Source organism: Carcharhinus amblyrhynchos, unplaced genomic scaffold (assembly GCF_965287045.1).
Source record: "Carcharhinus amblyrhynchos unplaced genomic scaffold, sCarAmb.v2.hapA chromosome_307, whole genome shotgun sequence".
Classification (NCBI taxonomy): domain Eukaryota; kingdom Metazoa; phylum Chordata; class Chondrichthyes; order Carcharhiniformes; family Carcharhinidae; genus Carcharhinus; species Carcharhinus amblyrhynchos.
The window spans coordinates 4,847-24,087 of NW_027650047.1; the positions used below are offsets into that span (position 1 = coordinate 4,847).

Sequence of the window (19,241 nt, forward strand, 5' to 3'; positions counted from 1 at the left end):
GGATTGCAAAGATGATTCTGGATAGAACATAGAATACTACAGCACAAACAGTCCCTTCGGCCCACAAGTTGTGCCGATCATATGGGAGCAAAAGTAACGGTAGTTGTTATGGGGGATTTCAACTTTACAAATATTGTTTGGAAACACTATAGCTCGAGAACTTTAGATGGGTCAGTTTTTGTCCAGTGCGTGCAGATAGGCCAACAAGAGGCGAGGCCACATTGGATTTGGTACTGGTAGCGAACCAGGCCAGGTGTTAGATTTGGAGGTAGGTGAGCACTTTGGTAATAGTGACCACAATTCGGTTACGTTTACTTTAGCGATGGGAAGGGATAGGTATATACCGCAGGGCAAGAGTTATAACTGGGGGAAAGGAAATTATGATGCGATTAGCAAGATTTAGGATGCATAGGATGTGGAAGGAAACTGCAGGGGATGGGCACAATTGAAATGTGGAGCTTGTTCAAGGAACAGCTACTGCGTTCCTTGATAAGTATGTACCTTGATATGTATGTAAAGGTGAGACGTGAAGGCTCAGTTAGGGCGCTTGAGAGTTACAAGTTAGCCAGGAAGGACCTAAAGAGAGAGCTAAGAAGAGCCATGACAAGTCTTTGGCAGTTAGGATCAAGGAAAACCCTAAAGCTTTCTATAGGCATGTCAGGAATAAAAGAATGACTAGGGTAAGAGCAGGGCCAGTCAAGGACAGTAGTGGGAAGTTATGTGTGGAGTTCGAAGAGATAGGAGTGGCGCTAAATTAATATTTTTCGTCAGTATTCACACAGGAAAAAGACAATATTGTCAAGGAAAATACTGAGATATAGGCTATTAGTCTAGACGGGATTGAGGTTCATAAAGAGGTGTTAGCGATTCTGGAAAGTGTGAAAATAGGTAAGTTCCTTGGGCCAGATGAGATTTATCCTAGGATTCTCTGGGAAGCTAAGGAGGAGATTGCAGAGTCTTTGGTTTTGATCTTCATGTCCTCATTGTCTACAGGAATAATGCCAGAAGACTGGAGGTTAGCAAATGTTGTCCCCTTGTTCAAGAAGGGGAATAGAGACAACCCTGGTAATTGTAGATCAATGAGGGCAAAGTTTCTGGTGTGGGCCAAGTTTTGGAAAGGATTATTAGAGGATTTACAGTCATCTAGAAAGGAATAATTTGATTAGGGATAGTCAACACCATTTTGTGAAGGGTAGATCATGCCTCACAAACCTTATTGAGTTCTTTGAGAAGGTGACCAAAGAGGTGGATGAGGGTAAAGCAGTTGACGTGATGTATATGGATTTCAGTAAAGCATTTAATAAGGTTCCCATGGTAAGCTATTGCAGAGAATACAGAGGTATGGAGTTGAGGGTGATTTAGTGGTTTGGATCAGAAATTGGCTAACTGATAGAAGACAGAGGGTGGTGGTTGATGGGAAATGTTCATCCTGGAGTTCAGTTACTACTGGTTTACCGCAAGGATCTGTTTTGGGCCACTGCTGTTTGTCATTTTTATAAATGACCTGGACCTGGTTGAGGGCGTAGAAGGATGGGTTAGTAAATTTGCGGATGACACGAAAGTCGGTGGAGTTGTGGACAATCGGAAGGATGTTGCAGGTTGCAGAGGGATGTAGATCAGCTGCAGAGCTGGGCTGAGAGATGGCAAATGGAGTTTAACGCAGAAAAGTGTGAAGTGCATATAAGATGATCAGAGGATTAGATAGGGTGGATAGTGAGAGCCTTTTTCCTGGGATGGTGATGGCTAACACGAGGGGACATAGCTTTAAATTGAGGGGTGATAGATATAGGACAGATTGCAGAGGTAGGTTCTTTACTCAGAGAGTAATAAGAGTGTGGAATGCCCTGCCTGCAACAGTAGAGAACGCGCCAACATTAAGGGCATTTAAATGGTCGTTGGATAAACATATGGATGATATTGGAATAGGTGGGCTTTTGACTGGTTTCACAGGTTGGCGAAACATTGAGGGCCAAAAGGCCTGCACTGCGCTGTAATGTTCTGGACTCAATGGCTGAATTGCTGACGCTTGTTCTTTTTTCCTATCCACCTATTGAACTGCTTTGACCTGCCTTCAAAGCAACTAACAGACCCACAGTGTTATTCTTTGTTGACAGTCGCTGCATACAGCATTAAATCAGACACTTGGATTGTTCATAAACTGCTGGTGTCCATTTCACCTCCCAGCAAGAATTCCTGAGGCACTCTCTTAAACTGACTATCGAAGTTATAATTTATTGAATATACCATAAAATTGCTGGCTGCGCATACCGTTGTTGGACTTGTGCTTAGTTTGTAATTGAACTGTCTACAACAGATCAATGTTACTTGAATATATTTGTTATTTTAGCAAGCTGTGCTCTTGAATTGTTCCCATTTTTACAAATTGTTTTGAAGAATCGGACGAATGAGCATTGATGTACCCTAAATACCTCCTTTCTTCTTCCCAGAATGAAACATGGCACGCCAGAGAGTCAAAAAGGAGAGACTAATTGATTCCAAAGTAGATGGGAAAAATGGAAAGAATGCAGCACTTCTCAAGAAACCTCCTGCTAAAGAAAAGAAGAAAAAGTCCAATTTGGGAAATATCTTCATTAATATAGCAATTGTACTGTGCATTGTGAGCAGTGGCTGGTTTTGCTATGCTATTTATATGAGATCCTTGCTTGCCAACAGAATCATAACACCTCACCCCTCATTGCGGATACTAAACAGCAACAGTACGAACCCTGCTTTGTCACCAGCGAAATACTGGGGATCTTACCGACCTCAGGTATACTTCGGAATGAAAACACGGAGTCAAAAATCAATCGTAACAGGTAAAGTTGGTCGTAGAGTCAGAAGTTTACAGCATGGAAACAGGCCCTTCGGCCCAACTTGTCCATGCTGCCCCTTTTTTTTAAACCCAATTGCCCGCATTTGGCCCATATCCCTCTACACCCATCTTACCCATGTAACTATCTAAATAATTTTTAAAAGACGACATTGTACCCGCCTCTACTGCTACCTCTGGCAGCTTGTTCCAGACACTCACCATCCTCTGTGTGAAAAAAATTGTCCCCCTGGACACTTCATGTATATCTTCCCCCTCACCTTAAACCTATGCCCTCTAGTTTTAAACTCCCCCTACCTTTGGGAAAAGCTATTGACTATTTACCTTGTCTATGCTCCCCATTATTTTGTCGACCTCTATAAGGTCACCCCTCAGCCCCCTACGCTCCACAGAGAAAAAAGTCTATCTATTCAGCCTCTCCTTATAACTCAATCCATCAAGTCCTGGTAGCATCCTAGTAAATCTTTTCTGCACTGTTTATAGTTTAATAATATCCTTTCTATAATATGGTCAACCAGAATTGTACACAGTATTCCAAGTGTGGCCTTACTACAACTTCAACAAGACATCCTAACTCCTGTATTCAATGTTCTGACCGATGAAACCAAGCATGCCGAATGCCGCCTTCACCACTCTGTCCACCGTGACTCCACTTTCAAGGAGCTATGAACATGTACCCCTAGATTTCTTTGTTCTGTAACTCTCTCCAACACCCTACCATTAACTGAGTAAGTCCTGCCCTGCTTCAGTCTACCAAAATGCGTCACCCCGCATTTGTCAAAATAAACTCCATACAAAATTGGCTTGATGACAGAATAAGAAGTCTCACGACACAAGGTTAAAGTCCAACAGGTTTATTTGGTAAAACAATGAGGAGTATAGATCAACAAGATAGTCAATATCTTTTCCCAAAAGTGGAGGAGTCTAAAACTACAAAAGGGTCCAGAGGGGCAATTTTTTTCACACAGGGGTGGTGAGTGTCTGGAACAAGCTGCCACAGGTAGTAGAGACGAGTATAATTTTATCTTTTAAATTTATTTAGATAGTTACATGGATAAGATGGATATAGAGGGATATGGGTCAAACATGGGCAATTGGGATTACTTTAGGGGTTTAAAAAAAAGGGCAGCATGGACAAGTTGGGCCAAAGGGCCTGTTTCCATGCTGTAAACCTCTATGACTCAAATACTGAACTTTGCAAGTTTTTATTGACATTGTTTTTACATGTGAAGTAAATATTAATTAATTTTATTATTTAAATTTGAAAAGTTCCCCTTACTAAGGATTCAGTACAAATTCAGGAACATCTATATTTAACTAAACTGGCATTTTAAAATCCATTATTGGCCAGATGATAGACATGTGCAATTGCAAATATTTTCACATGTGGAATGGTTCCAAACTGCTGAGGTCTCACATTTCAGAACAGTATACCAAAACTATTCCGGCTTAGATGAATATGGTTAGGTCTTCCACCAGATGATATTAGCATCTCAATTTGGAACCATAGGATTAATAAAATCTCTCCAGTATTTACATTTGTAGTCAAGAAGTCAGTGACAATGGAAAGCTGTATTTTATGTCTTCCCTGTTTGCCTTGAGAAGGTGCTTGAGCTTAAGAACATAAGAAATAGGAGCAGGAGTAGGCCATCTAGCCCTTCGAGCCTGCCCCGCCATTCAATAAGATCATGGCTGATCTGTCGTGGCTCAGTTCCACTTTCCCGCCCTCTCCCCATAACCCTTAATCCCCTCTCATCAAGAACCCATCAACCCGCTTCTTAAAAATATTTAGCGAGGCAGCCTCCACCACTTCAACGGGCAGAGAATTCCAGAGATTCACCACCCTTTGAGTGAAGAAGTTCCTCCTCAACTCCGTTCTAAACCGCCTCCCCTTTATCTTGAGGCTGTGCCCCCTAGTCCTTCTGTCTTTTTTGAGCGGGAAGAGTCTCTCCACCTCTATCCTATCCATCCCATTCATCATCTTATACGTCTCAATGAGATCTCCCCTCATTCTTCTAAACTCTAACGAGTACAAGCCTAGTTTATTCAGCCTCTCCTCATAGCTCAATCCCCTCAACTCCGGAATCAGCCTAGTAAACCTCCTCTGCACTCCCTCCAAGGCCAATATATCCTTCCCGCAAGTGAGGCGACCAAAACTGCACACAGTACTCCAGCTGCGGCCTCACCAGTGCCCTATACAGCTGCAGCAAGACCTCCCTACTTTTATATTCAATCCCCCTTGCTATGAAGGCCAGCATCCCATTCGCCTTCCTGACCACCTGCTGCACCTGCAAGCTGGGTTTTTGCGACTCATGCACAGCTTGGTGTCCTCCAATGAATTTGACTAACTTCCAATGTGTTTCCAAAACAGAAACATTAAGGAAGTGATAGCCCAGGTTGGAGTTGGAAAATTGTAGTGTATAGTATATCATTATTTATTGAGATGGGGACAGGTGAGACATTCTGTCTAATGCTGTGCAATATGTTGTGTGCACGGTGTGACTCTGGTTACTTGAGCTCAGAGATTTTACACATAAGCAGCTGGAGTCACTAGGAAGTATGCAAAGCTGAAAGTATCCTGGACATTGGCATTTGGATGGCACATTTCAACAGATGTTTACTCCCCTGCTCCAGACAGTTCAGGAGGTTAGTAAGTGAGTTGGAAGAACAGGTTGTACAGGAATCCTCCAGGAGTTTAGCACTGAACAGTATTGAGAGGTTGCAACGTGGAACACATCCACAGCACAGCAGGGAGGATGACTTGAGAGGATGGTAGTCCATTGGATAATTTGGTTGTCAAAGACAGTGTGTAATGATGAGCATTTCATGACATTTTGAGTCCCATGTGCTAAATTGTACAGGGTGAAAGAAATCACTAAGAAAGTATGGAATATTCTATGAAGTAAAGGGAGCAGCCAGAAGCTGTGCACAATCAGGACCCTGACCCTCCAGTTGCTTGCCATTTTAACTCCTGATCCCATATGTCTGGCCTTGTGAAGCTCAACGCAAACTGGAGGACCAGCATTTCATCTTCTGGCTGGGCACTTTACAGCCTTCTGGTCTCAACGTTGAGTTCAACAACTTAAGGTGATTAGCTCTACCCCACCTCCACCCCTTTGTTTTCATTTTATTTAGTTTTAAATTGTTCTCTACTTTTAACTTCTTTATTGTCTTTCTTTCCCCCCACGATTTTATGCCCCCCTTTCTTGACCTTTTCTCCCCCTTTTCTGCCCCTTTCCCCTTTTCCTAATTTCACTCTCTCCCACCATCTCCCCCCTCCCCCCACATCTTCATCTGTTCCAGTTTACCCTCTGATTTCAACTTCTATGCCCCTTGACCTTTCACATCTTCTATTCTCTCTATGCCATTAGCAGCCTTTCTTGTTTCTTGTTTTTGTGGCTATGACTCAACTTTCATTCCCTCCCCCTACAGTATAAATATCTCCCACTTTTTGTACCTTTTAGCTTTGACAGAGAGTTGTCTGTACTCAAAATATCAGCTCTTTTCTCTTCTTACAGATGCTGCCAGACCTGCTGAGATTTTCCAGTATTTTCCCTCTTTGTTTCAGATTCCAGCATTTGCAGTACTTTGGTTTTAGCCTGAGGCTGTGAGCCATGTTGGAAACAATAAAAGGAAAGTGTAGACTTATAGATAACAAATTGAGAATCTAATTAAAAAACTAAAGAACAGGATTCCAAGGTGTATCTCTGAACCCCCAATGCCGTGTGCTATTGAGTGTAGGAACAGCAAGTTAAGGCAGGATAATACATGGCTGAAGAAATGTTACAGGTGGGAGTAGAATCATAAGGCGGGATTTTACAACCTCACTCGGTAACACCAGAAATTCCCGCCTGTGGTCAATGGATCTCATAGAGGTCTGTAAAGAATGAGAGGCAGAGATCAGCTAGATAGTCAATATCTTTTCCCAAAAAGTAGGGGAGTCTAAAACTAGAGGGCATAGGTTTAAGTGAGAGGGGAGAGATGTAAAAGGGTCCAGAGGGGCAGTCTTTTCACTTAGAAGGTGGAATGTGTATGGAACAAGCTGCCAGAGGTAGTAGTAGAAATGGGTACAATTTTGTCTTTTAAGAAGCATTTAGATAGTTACATGGGTAAGATGAGTAAAGAACATAAGAAATAGGAGCAGGAGTAGGCCATCCAGCCCTCCGAGCCTGCCCCACCATTCAATAAGATCATGGCTGATCTGAAGTGGATCAGTTCCACTTTCCCGCTTTCTCCCCATAACCCTTAATTCCCTTGTCTATCAAAAACCTATCTACCTGTGACTTAAATATATTTAGCGAGGTAGCCTCCACCACTTCAACGGGCAGAGAATTCCAGAGATTCACCATCCTTTGAGTGAAGAAGTTTCTCCTCAAGTCTGATCTAAACTGCTTCCCCCTTATCTTGAGGCTGTGCCCTCTAGTCCTGCTATCCTTTCTAAGCGGGAAGAATCTCTCTATTTCTACCCTATCCATCCCGTTCATTATCTTATATGTCTCTCTAAGATGCCCCCCATTCTTCTAAACTCCAACGAGTACAGACCCAGTCTATTTAGTCTCTCTTCATAGTCCAACCTCCTCTGCACTCCCTCCAAGGCCAATATATCCTTGCGCAAGTGCGGCGACCAAAACTGCACACAGTACTCCAGCTGCGGCCTCACCAGTACCCTGTACAGTTACAGCAAGACCTCCCTGCTTTTATATTCTAGCCCCCTCGCTATAAAGGCCAGCATCCCATTCGCCTTCTTGATCACCTGCTGCACCTGCAGACTGGGTTTTTGCGACTCATGCACAAGGACCCCCAGGTCCCTCTGCAACGTAGCATGCTGCAGCTTTTCGCCCTTTAAATAGTAATCCCTCCTACTATTATTTCTGCCAAAGTGGATAACCTCACACTTGCTAACATTATACTCCATCTGCCAGGTCCTCACCCACTCGCTCAGCCTATCCAGATCCCTCCGCAGACTTTTCACACCCTCCACGCAATTTGCTTTTCCACTCATCTTCATGTCATCAGCAAATTTCGTCAGCCTACACTCAGCCCCCTCCTCCAGATCATCAATATAAATGGTAAACAGTTGAGGCCCCAGCACCGATCCCTGCAGCACTCCACTAGTCACCAACCGCCAATCAGAATAGCACCCATTGATACCAACTCTCTGCTTCCTATTAGACAACCAATCCTATATCCACTCTAACACCTTACCCCCAACTCCATGCACCCTAACCTTTTGCAGCAACCTTTTATGAGGCACCTTATCAAACGCCTTTTGAAAATCTAGAAACACCACATCCACCGGTTCCCCTCTGTCTACCGCACTAGTCACATCCTCATAGAAATCCAATAAATTTGTCTAACACGGCTTCCCCTTAACGAATCCATGCTGCGACTGCTCTATCAAAACGTTCCTTTCTAGGTGCCTCGCTATAGAGGGATATGGACCTAATGTGGGCAATTGGGACTAGCTTAGGGGTTTAAAAAAAGACAGCATGGACAAATTGGGTCAGAGTGCCTGTTTCCATGCTGTAAAACTCTTTGACTTCCAATCTCTACCACACTTTGTGACACTGCTGCCTCACCCTGCCAGGGACCTAGATTTGCTTCCTGTCTTGGGTCACTATCTGTGTGGAGTCTGCACATTTTCTGTGGTCCGCATGAGCTCCCTCCAGATGCTCTCGTTTTCTCCCACAGTCCAAAAGATGTATAGGTTATCATAGAATCCCTACAATGCAGAATGAGGCCATTTGGCCCATTGAGTCTGCACCAACTACAATCCCTCCCAGGCCTATCCCTGTAACGCCATGTATTTACCCAGCCAGTTCCCTTGACACTAAGGAGCAATTTAGCATGGCCAATCCTCCTAACTCTCACATCTTTGATTAGTTGCGTTGGCCATGCTAAAATTATCCCTTAGTGTACTTGAACCATGTGGCAACCAGCAGATTTTCACACTAATTTATTTGCACTGTTAATGTAAACCTACTGTGAAGTTTCCATTAAATTTCCTGCCCCTTCATGATTGACCCCTCTACTAAGGGGGAAACTTTCTGACTAATGAGTCAATGTTACTTATATTTTTGTACATATTGATCAGGAGAATCAGCAGGATGTTGCCTAGGCTGTAGAATTTCAGCTTTGAGAGGCTGGTTATGAAAAAGAGTGGCTGAGCTGAACTAAACATTGGTCCTTTAGAGGATGAGAAGGGGGATGCAATAATGAGAAAATGCCTGAGGCGTTGAACAGGTATTTTGTGTTGGTATTCATTGTGGAAGATACAAATAGCATGGATGTGGAAGCTACTGAGAGGGTGCAGAGGAGATTTACAAGCATGTTGCCTGGATTGGGAGGCATGCCTTATGAAGATAGGTTGAGGGAGCTAGGTCTCTTCTCCCTGGAGAGACGAAGGTTGAGAGGCGACCTGATAGAGGTTTATAAAATGTTGAGAGGAATAGATAAGTGGATTCTCGGAGGCTATTTCCCCGGGCTGAAATGGTCGCTACGAGAGGACACAGGTTTAAGGTGCTGGGAAGCAAGTACAGAGGAGATGTTAGGGGAAAGTTTTTCAGTCAGAGGGTGGTGAGTGAGTGGAATTGGCTGCCGTCGGTGGTGGTAGAGGTGAACTCACTGGGGTCTTTTAAAAGACTTCTGGATGAGTATATGGGATCTAATGGGATTGGAAGTTACAGATAGTTCTATGACTTGGTAGGTATAGATGTGATCGGGGCAACTTGTGGGCCGAAGGGCCTGTTTGTGCTGTAGTGTTCTATGTTCTATGTTAACATGCCAAAAACTGATGACAGGAAGGCTATGGCAGGTGACGACCTAGGAACTATCATCACAGAAGAGGTAGTAGTGGGCAAGCTAATGGGGCTAAAGGTAGACGAGTCTCCTGGCCCTGATAGAATGCATCGCACGGTATTGAAAGAGATGGCGGGAGAAATAACAAATGCACTAGTGGTAATGTACCAAAATTCTCTGGACTCTGGGGTGATTCCTGCAGATTGGAAAACAGCAAATGTGATGCTACTGTTTAAAAAAGGAGGTAGACAAAAGGCACGTAACTATAGGCCGGTTAGCTTAACTTCTGTAGTAGGGAAAATGCTTGAATCTATCATCAAGGAAGAAATAGCGAGGCACCTGGATATAAATTGTCTGATTGGCAAGGTGCAGCATGGGTTCATGAAGAGTAGGTCATGTTTGACTAATTTGGTGGAACTCTTTGAGAACATTACGTGTGCAGTGGACAATGGGGAACCTGTGGATGTGGTGTATCTGGATTTCCACAAGGCATTTGACAAGGTGCAGCACCAAAGACTGCTACATAAGATAAAGGTGCACAGTGTTACGTGGATAGAGGATTGGTTAACTAACAGAAAGCAAAGAGTGGGGGTAAATGGGTGTTATTCTGGTTGGCAATCAGTGGCTAGTGGTGTGCCTCAAGGATCAGTGTTGGGACCTCAATTGTTTATAATTTACATAGATAATTTGGAGTTGGAGACCAAGTGTACTGTGTCAAAATTTGCAGATGACACTAAGATGAGTGGCAGAGCAAAGTGTGCAGAGGATGCTGAAAGTCTGCAAAGAAATATAGATTGTCTAAGTGAATGGGGGAGGTTCTGGCAGATGGAGTACAATGTTGGTAAATGTGAGGTCATCCATTTTGGTGGAAAATTGGGCTATTAGTTAAATGGTAAAAAATTGCAGCATGCTGCTGTGCAGAGGGACCTGGGTGTCCTTGTGCAGGAATCACAAGGAGTTGGTTTGTAGGTGCAGCAGGTAATTAAGAAGCAAATTGAATTTTATCCTTCATTGCTAGAGGGATGGAGTTTAAAAACAGCGAGGTTATATTGCAGCTATATAATGTGCTGGTGAGGCCACACCTGGAGTATTGTTTACAGTTTTGGTCTCCTTACTTGAGAAAGGATGCACTGGCACTGGAGAGGGTGCAGAGGAGATTCACTCAGTTGATTCCGGAGTTGAGAGGGTTGGCTTATGGGAGAGACTGAGTAGACTGGGGCTATACTCACTGCAATGCAGAAGAATGAGGGGAGATCTTGTAGAAACATATGAGATTATGAAGGGAATAGACAAGATAGAAACAGGGAGGTTGTTTCCTCTGGCAGGTGAAACTAGAACTAGGGGACATGACCTCAAAATAAGGGGAAGCAGATTTAGGACTGAGATGAAGAGAAACTTCTTCACACAAAGGGTTGTGAATCTGTGGAATTCCCTGCCCAGTGAAGCAGTTGAGGCTCCCTCATTGAATGTTTTTAAGGCAAGGATAGATACATTTTTGAACAGTGAAGGAATTAAGGGTTATGGTGAGTGGGTGGGTAAGTGGAGCTGAGTCCATGAAAAGATCAGCCATGGTGTTATTGAATAGCGGGCGGAACAGGCTAGAGGGGCCAAATGGCCTACTCCTGCTTCTAGTTCTTACGTTCTTATGCCTTAGAGCGGAGAAGGCTAAGAGGGAATCTGGCTTGGTGGTAATGGTAGCGTGGCGGATAGACCGGGCCATGGGTACTATTCTGCTGCTGATGGCCCACAGTGCCCCATGGATGCTCATTCTTTGCTTGCTAGATTAGTATGAAATTATTCCATTTAGCATGCAACACAATGGAGGAGATCCTTATTGAGCAGATGGGACTTTGTCTCCTGAAAGACTGTGTGGTGATCACTCCTACCAATTCCATCATTACCAAGCTCCCCATGTGGACAGTTGTGCAAACAGGATGGGCCAAATGGCCTCCTGCATTGCAACAATTTTGAGATATATTTAATCCTTAAAAACCAACAGAAACTTTAAATTGACATTAATGTGAAAAGCAATTTGTTAAGAAGATAAAACTCACTATCAGTAAGTCGTGTGTATCTTAAGTTAAAGAGAACTGATACTGTTGATGAAGGTATACATAATGCTGCCGATGAGCAGAGATCGAGGGTACAGGTTGACAGCATTAGGGATGTATGCAGTATTGCACTTCAGTTTCTAGGAGCTTTCAAGATTTACAACACAGTCGCTTGAGTGCAGTGTGATATGAGACAATACAAATCGAAAGAAAAATGAAATAGTTCCTATCAGGCAAACAGATGATGAGCTGATGCGTTTAAAATAATGAAAGGATGAGAGAGATGGATTGAAGCTGGTTCCAGTTATGTGAAAACAAGAAGCCAGAGATACGAGTTTGAATGTAGAGATTTAGAAGAGGAAAGTCATCTTCGTTCAATTGAATGAAGGATTCACTTCCACAGAAAGGAACTGTGTGAAGGTTCAGGTTAAGACTGCAAAGAGAGAGAAACTATTTCTTGGTTTTAATTGTTGTATTGTGGGCATTTGTTGGAATTCACTTGCTCTTCTATAAATAAGAAAAGATTGAAACTTTAGATTGTTTGGGGAAGTGTGTATCTATGAATACAAATTCTTGAAAAATTTAAAGATTACACTCCATTTCTGTCTATTTCTCTGATACAAAAGGTGTGGTTACATTTTTATATTTTCTATCACAGAGTTTAATGGAAAATGTTTAATTTTGAATTACTATTTCTGGATATCACGTAATACTCAGTTTCACATTGTGCAATTTTACCACCTCACTACACCTAGCAAACAGTATGGTGAACCAGGAAAATGGTTTGTGAAGCTAAAAAATATAATTCAATATGGTTTGCAATCATCCCAGCCCCTTTCCTTTCTAATGGCGTGAACTCAATTAGCATATTTAAAGTAGTGTTTAAAAATTCATAACCCATTTAAATGGCATCACGGAATCTTCTGCACATCAGGCGCAGCCCATAATGGGGCAAATTGAACAGGTCTCCATAAGCACAGACCTGGCCAGCTGGTCACATGGGGCACAGAGGCTATTGAGGCCCTCCTTCCCCCCCAGGTGGTCAGGGACATTGCTGGGCAGTGCACATCGGCCAGTGTCATTTGCGCCCGAGCAGTGCCGGGGGTGGGGCCCTTAGTTTAGTGGGGGGGGGGTTTGCGACAGAGGTGGTGCAGAGGTGGATAATGGAAGGGGTCTTGATGGCGGGTCACGTCAGAGGCATTATGGGGATGCAGCATGTCAGGCGTTGTACAGGCAAGGCCTCAATGCCCCCACTGTATGTGACTCGTGTCAGTGAGGTGGGGGGTGGGGGAGGACATGCTGTTGATGGGAGCGATCCTGATGTCTGTGGCAGGGGTTCTCACAGAATGCTGTGATATTGATGTGTCCTTGCAAAACCACACCCAAGCTCTCAGCAGCTGACTTACAGTGTATTTAGGCCTCTGTCCCCTCAATACCAGCACACAATTTCCTACTCTCCATAAAGTGAATGACTGTAGTTTTGAGAGACGGGCATAGTTCACCCCATTTTTCTCACTGCAATGAAAAGTAAAAATTATTTACTAGTCACAAGTAAGGCTTAAATTAACACTGCAGTGAGGTTACGGTGAAATTCCCCTTTCAGTGAACACTCACTGCCCTATTTTACCGTTTTGATTCCAAGTGCTGGTTGGATATGAAACTGGGAATGTTTCAGATCCAATTTTTAGGCCCGTTCTCCGCCACCCCCATACTCACTCTGCCTGAAGAAATATCAGCGAGTCCAAATCGCGCTGCAGAAGCCCATGGGTGGGGCTTAACACACCCAAAACCCTGTAACTCTGATTGGAGCCTCCAACTGTGCTTGCACAGTAGAAAATAGAATGCCATTCCCAGGCTAGAATCCTTCTCCTTGTCCCCATGGACATTGCCCCAACCCCCCAACATTACTGATCCCCTTACTACCACCCACCGCCCCACCCCCCACCCCCATGCCCACGATCTCAGGCTGAGTGGCAGAGGCCCCCCCTTCTCCCCCACCAATCTCAGGCAGAGTGGTAGCAGCACGCACTCCACCTCCCTCACAGATCTCAAGCAGGCTGATGCCACCACCCCCCCCCCGCCCCCAACCCTCCTGCACACGGCCCTCATCTCCCCCTAACTCCAGTGGCTCTCCCCTGTTCCCCCCCACCCTCTGTGCCGTCCCCCATCAGCAAACCTGCTAGTGCTCAATTGCCTTCCCCTCAGTGCTAACAAGCAAACTGCATGGAACTTGCTGGAAAGCTCTGTCAAACCAGCTGCAGCTTGCCCTCTAGGGGCCACCACCTGATGCTCTGCAGGAGTCACGCCATCATTTTTTTCATGGCTCCTTCTGTACCCAAGGAGAATACCGATCATAATATCCAAGAGAGGGTGAAGACAGGAGGTGGTAAGCCAGATCTCTGGGTCCTCATGTCCCTTGAGGAATGGGTGCTGGAGCTGTCCAGGGAAGGGGAGATGTAGGCTGTCAGTGATAGCATGGTAGGGCTGGGGTCAAAAAGTGAGTACCTGTCAATGTTAAAGGATAAAGAGTCACCTGGACTCAAAACATCAGCTCTATCCTCTCCTTACAGATGCTGCCAGACCAGCTGAGTTTTTTCCAGCATTTTCTTTTTTGATGTCAATCCTCCACTCACTTTGAGGCAAATTCTCACAGTCATGAGTTTTGGGTTCAAGGGGCAAGGTTTAAAGGAGATGTACAAGGCATGTTTATTTGCGCAGAGGAGGTGGTGGGTGCCTGGAACTCACTTCCGGGGGGGGCAGGGGTCGCAGAGGCAGATATGAGAGTGACCTTTAAGTGACGTCTTCACAGCTACATGAATGGGATGGAAATGAGACATGTGGTCCCCAGAAGGGTAGGGGGTTTTAGTTCAGTCGGGCAGCCTGGTGGCTGCAGGCTTCGAGGGTCGAAGGGCCTTTGCTGTGATGTAATTTTCTTTGTGCTTCGTTCTCCTTTCAATGGAAGAATGTAAATCGCGTGTTTGACATTCCGGACTCCCCTCTGTCTCTTACTCTCAACCTTATGTCTGGATGCTTTGGGGCCTTCTGACATTGTAGTCCCCACTGCGGCTCCCACCCAGCCTGCTCCAGATAGCTCAGACGAGTCCTCAGCGGATTTGGCTGAAGGAACCTCCAAGGGTGGCCTGTTTTAGCATCAGCTTCCATCTCGCAGTCCACCATTCCCAGATACTGACACATTGGTGGATCCAGTTAGTGATGAGGTTTCTGGATCACTGTCTGATGAGTACAACATATCTGCTGATGTACATTGGGTGGAGGAGGAAACGTCCTACGTCTCTGGCATGTGAAGACCTGTCGGAGGCGAGGACTCAGCTGGCCCCAGGTTAAGTGCTGGGCCTCTGAGATCACTTCTCCCTCAGCTGCTGGAGATGCAGTAACAGAGCCAGGGAATGCAGGAGGAGCTAACGGCCATACTAGACCCACTGCCAGGCTGCTGGGAGGAGTCCCAAAGCTTTCAGTGGACCAGCTGTTGCCTGTCTTGTGTGGTTCTCAGACCAACAGTCCAAGGGTGGCATTTGTGGTGGAAAGCCTGGGGCAGGGGATCCTCACCATGAGTGGCAGGCTCCACGCGATGGCTGAGTCACATCAGAGTCCTAGAGGGTCCTGGACGAGTCACTGTGGGCCACAGCTGAGGGACTCAGCAGGCTTCTCGAGATTCTGTGGCTCATGGCTGAGGGGCTCAAGAGCTCGCAGGAGACCGAGTGGGACAGCAGAGACACAGTGGTCTATGATGGCATCAGCTCTTGAGAATGTGATGCATTCACAGAGGGTCATGCTGAGCGGCTGCAGAGCTTGCAGGAGACCCAGCGGGCCAGTGCTGAGACACAGCAGGCTATGGCAGCAGCTTTTGAAGATGTGGCCTAATCGCAGAGGGCCATGGCTGAGGGGTTGCAGAGTGAGCCTAGTCTCAGAGGGCATTTGTTGCAGTCATTAATAGGTTGCCCCGACTCAAGGGCCGTCGCAGAGGTCTTAACCACCATGGGTAGGACGGAGGTGGTCCTCCAGGACTGGCAGTGCCAGGTGGTTCTATGTTCTAACTTCTGGAGTTCACTACAGAAGCACTGCCATCGCATGGAGTGACCCAGGGCCCACAGGAACTCCAAGGAAGGAAAAAGGGCTTGAGCCCATGCCAGGGCCTTCCAGTCAGGAGACTGTGGCTGTGGCTACACCTTCTGACTCCCCTCCTTCCTGACACGGGCATCTCAGGCAGCGGGGTGAAGAGGGTGTCCAGAAAACATCCCAGACACCTGGAAGCAGGCCAGAGCCCTCACGGTCCAGGGTCTCCAGAGAATGCCTGCCACACACATCACTGATGTGGGTATGCCGGCGTTGGACTGGCGTAAACACAGTAAAAAGTCTGACAACACCAGGTTTTAGTCCAACCTATTTATTTGATAATATACTCACAAGCTTTCGAGGGACACCCTCTTCGTCAGGTGAATGGAGAGTTCTGGCCTCAGACAGAGCATATAAAGCACAGACAGTTTAGAGATTACTGATTAGAATGCGAATCTTTACACCTAACCTGCTGTTCAAGACCTGAAGTGGCTGATAATGTGAGTGGAAGGAGCACTGATCACAGTTTAAAGAGATGTGTATTGTCTCCAGACAGTACAGTAAGTGAGGTTTTGCAAACCCAGGCAAGTCACGGGGGTTACAGATAGTGCGACATGAACCCAAGATCCCTGTTGAGACCGTCCTCATGTGTGCGGAACTTGGCTATCAGTCTCTGTTCAGCGACTCTGCGCTGTCGTGTGTCGTGAAGGCCGCCTTGGAGAATGCTTACCCGAAGGTCAGAGGCTGAATGCCCGTGACCACTGAAGTGTTTGCCAACAGGAAGGGAACAGTCTTGCCTGGTGACTGTCGAGCGATGTTCATTCATCCGTTGTCGTAGCGTCTGCATGGTCTCCCCAATGTACCATGCTTCGGGACATCCTTTCTTGCAACGTATCAGGTAGACAATGTTGGCCGAGTTGCAAGAGTATTTACCATGTACCTGGTGGACGGTATTCTCACGTGTGATGATGGTATCCATGTCGATGATCCGGCATGTCTTGCAGAGGTTGCTGTGGCAGGGTTGTGTGGTATTGTGGTCACTGTTCTCCTGAAGGCTGGGTAGTTTGCTGCGAACAATGGTCTGTTTGAGGTTGTGTGGTTGTCTGAAGGCAAGAAGTGGGGGTGTGGGGATAGCCCTGGCAAGATGTTTGTCTTCATCAATGATATGTTGAAGACTCCGGAGAAGATGTCGTAGCTTCTCCGCTCCGGGGAAGTACTGGACGACGAAGACATCACTGACCGTGGGATGAGGTAGGCAGCTGGCCCCGATGTAAATTCTGGGAGTCACAGATGTTGTGGTAGGCCACATAAGGTTAGGAAGTTGTAGTTGCACTAAGGTGGTATGGGGGAAGGGCTGCACTAGTTAGATAGATCTTTAAGCACCTTAACATTTTCCATTCATACATTTTTATGTTAGAACTTATTATTTAAACTCCTTTGTTGCATTTATCAAATGTTTTTCAGCCACCAGACTAATTTGTCTCGAACAGGAATCTTCTTCCATTGATAATGCTGGAGGGATGCTTTATGTTGGTGTCAGATGGGGAGGCCCCCTTGATGCTGAGAAAAGGAATCCATTGGTTCCCCAGAACCCATGAGCGATCCCCCCTCCCCCCTCTCCCGTCCCCCCCTCTCTCTCCCGTCCCCCCCTCTCTCTCCCGTCCCCCCCTCTCTCTCCCGTCCCCCCCTCTCTCTCCCGTCCCCCCCTCTCTCTCCCGTCCCCCCCTCTCTCTCCCGTCCCCCCCTCTCTCTCCCGTCCCCCCCTCTCTCTCCCGTCCCCCCCTCTCTCTCCCGTCCCCCCCTCTCTCTCCCGTCCCCCCCTCTCTCTCCCGTCCCCCCCTCTCTCTCCCGTCCCCCCCTCTCTCTCCCGTCCCCCCCACCCCCTGGTGACTGAAACTCCAGGTGATCAGAGCCTCCCTAGCTGCCCTCACATTGCCTCATTCAAACTGCTAGCCCTCCAGTGCCTGGGCGGTATTTGTTGGCATGCTCCTCCTCCTGCTGGGTGACCTCCCCAGCGACGCCCGGCTGGTCAGCCTCCATGTCCTCCTCTTCCAAACAGCCTGGGCTTCCTGCTAGGCCTGGTCTGTGTTAAATTTGATGTACTACTAAGCCCAGGCATACAAGGCTTCCATGACCTAGTTGTGCACAGCTGACTGGGAATTGCCACAATCAACCCACGGAAAGCAACGGGCCAGATATGGTACCTGGATCAGCACTCTGACCCTGTGCGAATCAGCTGGCAGGGGTATTCACAGACATCTTCGAACTCTCTTTACAACAATTTGAGGTCCCTATCTGCTTCAAGAAGACGACCATCATCCTGTTACCAAAGAAAAACCAAGCAGCATGCCTTAATGCCTATCGGCCGGTGGCTTTGATATCCATCATTATGAAGGGCTTCAAAAGGCTAGCCATGGCACAAATCAATTCCAGCCTCCCGGACTACCTGGATCCACTATAATTTGCCTATTGCCGCAACAGGGCCGGAGTAGACGTCATTTCTCTGACCCTGCACCCAACCCTGGAACACCTAGATAACAGAGATAACTATATCAGACTCCTATTTATTGACCCTAGTTTAGTATGCAATGCCATTATTCCCACAAAACTTATCCCCAAACTCTGTGGCTGGACCTGAACTTCCTAACTCACAGACCACAATCAGTAAGGATAGACAAAAACACCTCCTCCACGATCATCCTCAACACTGGTGTTCTCAGCCCCCTGCTATACTCCTTATACACATATGGCTGTGCGGCCAAATTCCACTCCAATTTGGTTTCCAAGTTTGCTGGCAACACCACCGTAGTGGGTTGGATCTCGAACAATGACGAGACAGAGTACTGGAATGAGGTAGAGATTCTGTTAAACTGGTGTGGCAACAATAATCTCTCCTTCAATGTCAACAGAACAAAGGAGATTGTCATCAACTTCAGGAAGCATAAAGAAGAACGTGCCCCTGTCTACATCAACAAGGACAAAGTGAAAAGTGCTTCGTGTTTTTAAGTGTCCAGATCACCAACAACCTGTCCTGGTCTATAGTTAAGAAAGCCCAACACCTCTACTTTTGCAGAAGCCTGAGGAAATTTGGCATTTCAGCTATGACTCTCACCACCTTTTTCAGATGCACCATAGAAAGCATTCTTTCTGGTTATGTCACAGCTTGGTGTGGGCTCCTGCTCTGCCCAAGACCGCAAGGAACTACAATAGATCATGGATGTAACCCAATCCATCACACAAACCAACCACTCATCCCTTGACTCTGTCTACACTTCTCACTGCCTCAGTAAAGCAACAAGTATAATTAAGGACCCCACGCACCCCTGGCATTCTCTCTTCCACCTTCTTCCTTTGGGAAAAAGATACAAAAGTCTGAGGTCATGTACCAACCAAGTCAAAAAAAGCTTCTTCCCTGATGCTGTCAGACATGAATGTACCTACCTTGCAATAAGTTGATCTTTCTCTCCACCCTAGCTATGACTGTAACA

General features: G+C 46.1%; 1 protein-coding gene across 1 annotated transcript in view; it reads left to right on the forward strand.

The window, feature by feature from the left end:
- Positions 1-2,426: 2,426 nt before the first annotated feature.
- The window catches only part of mogs (mannosyl-oligosaccharide glucosidase), a 91,287-nt gene continuing 74,472 nt past the window's right edge, over positions 2,427-19,241 (forward strand). Inside the window, exon 1 of the mRNA XM_080183487.1 lies at positions 2,427-2,816. Within this exon, the coding sequence (XP_080039613.1) occupies positions 2,456-2,816 (361 nt within the window). The 5' untranslated portion in view covers positions 2,427-2,455. The remainder of the gene's footprint in view (positions 2,817-19,241) is intronic.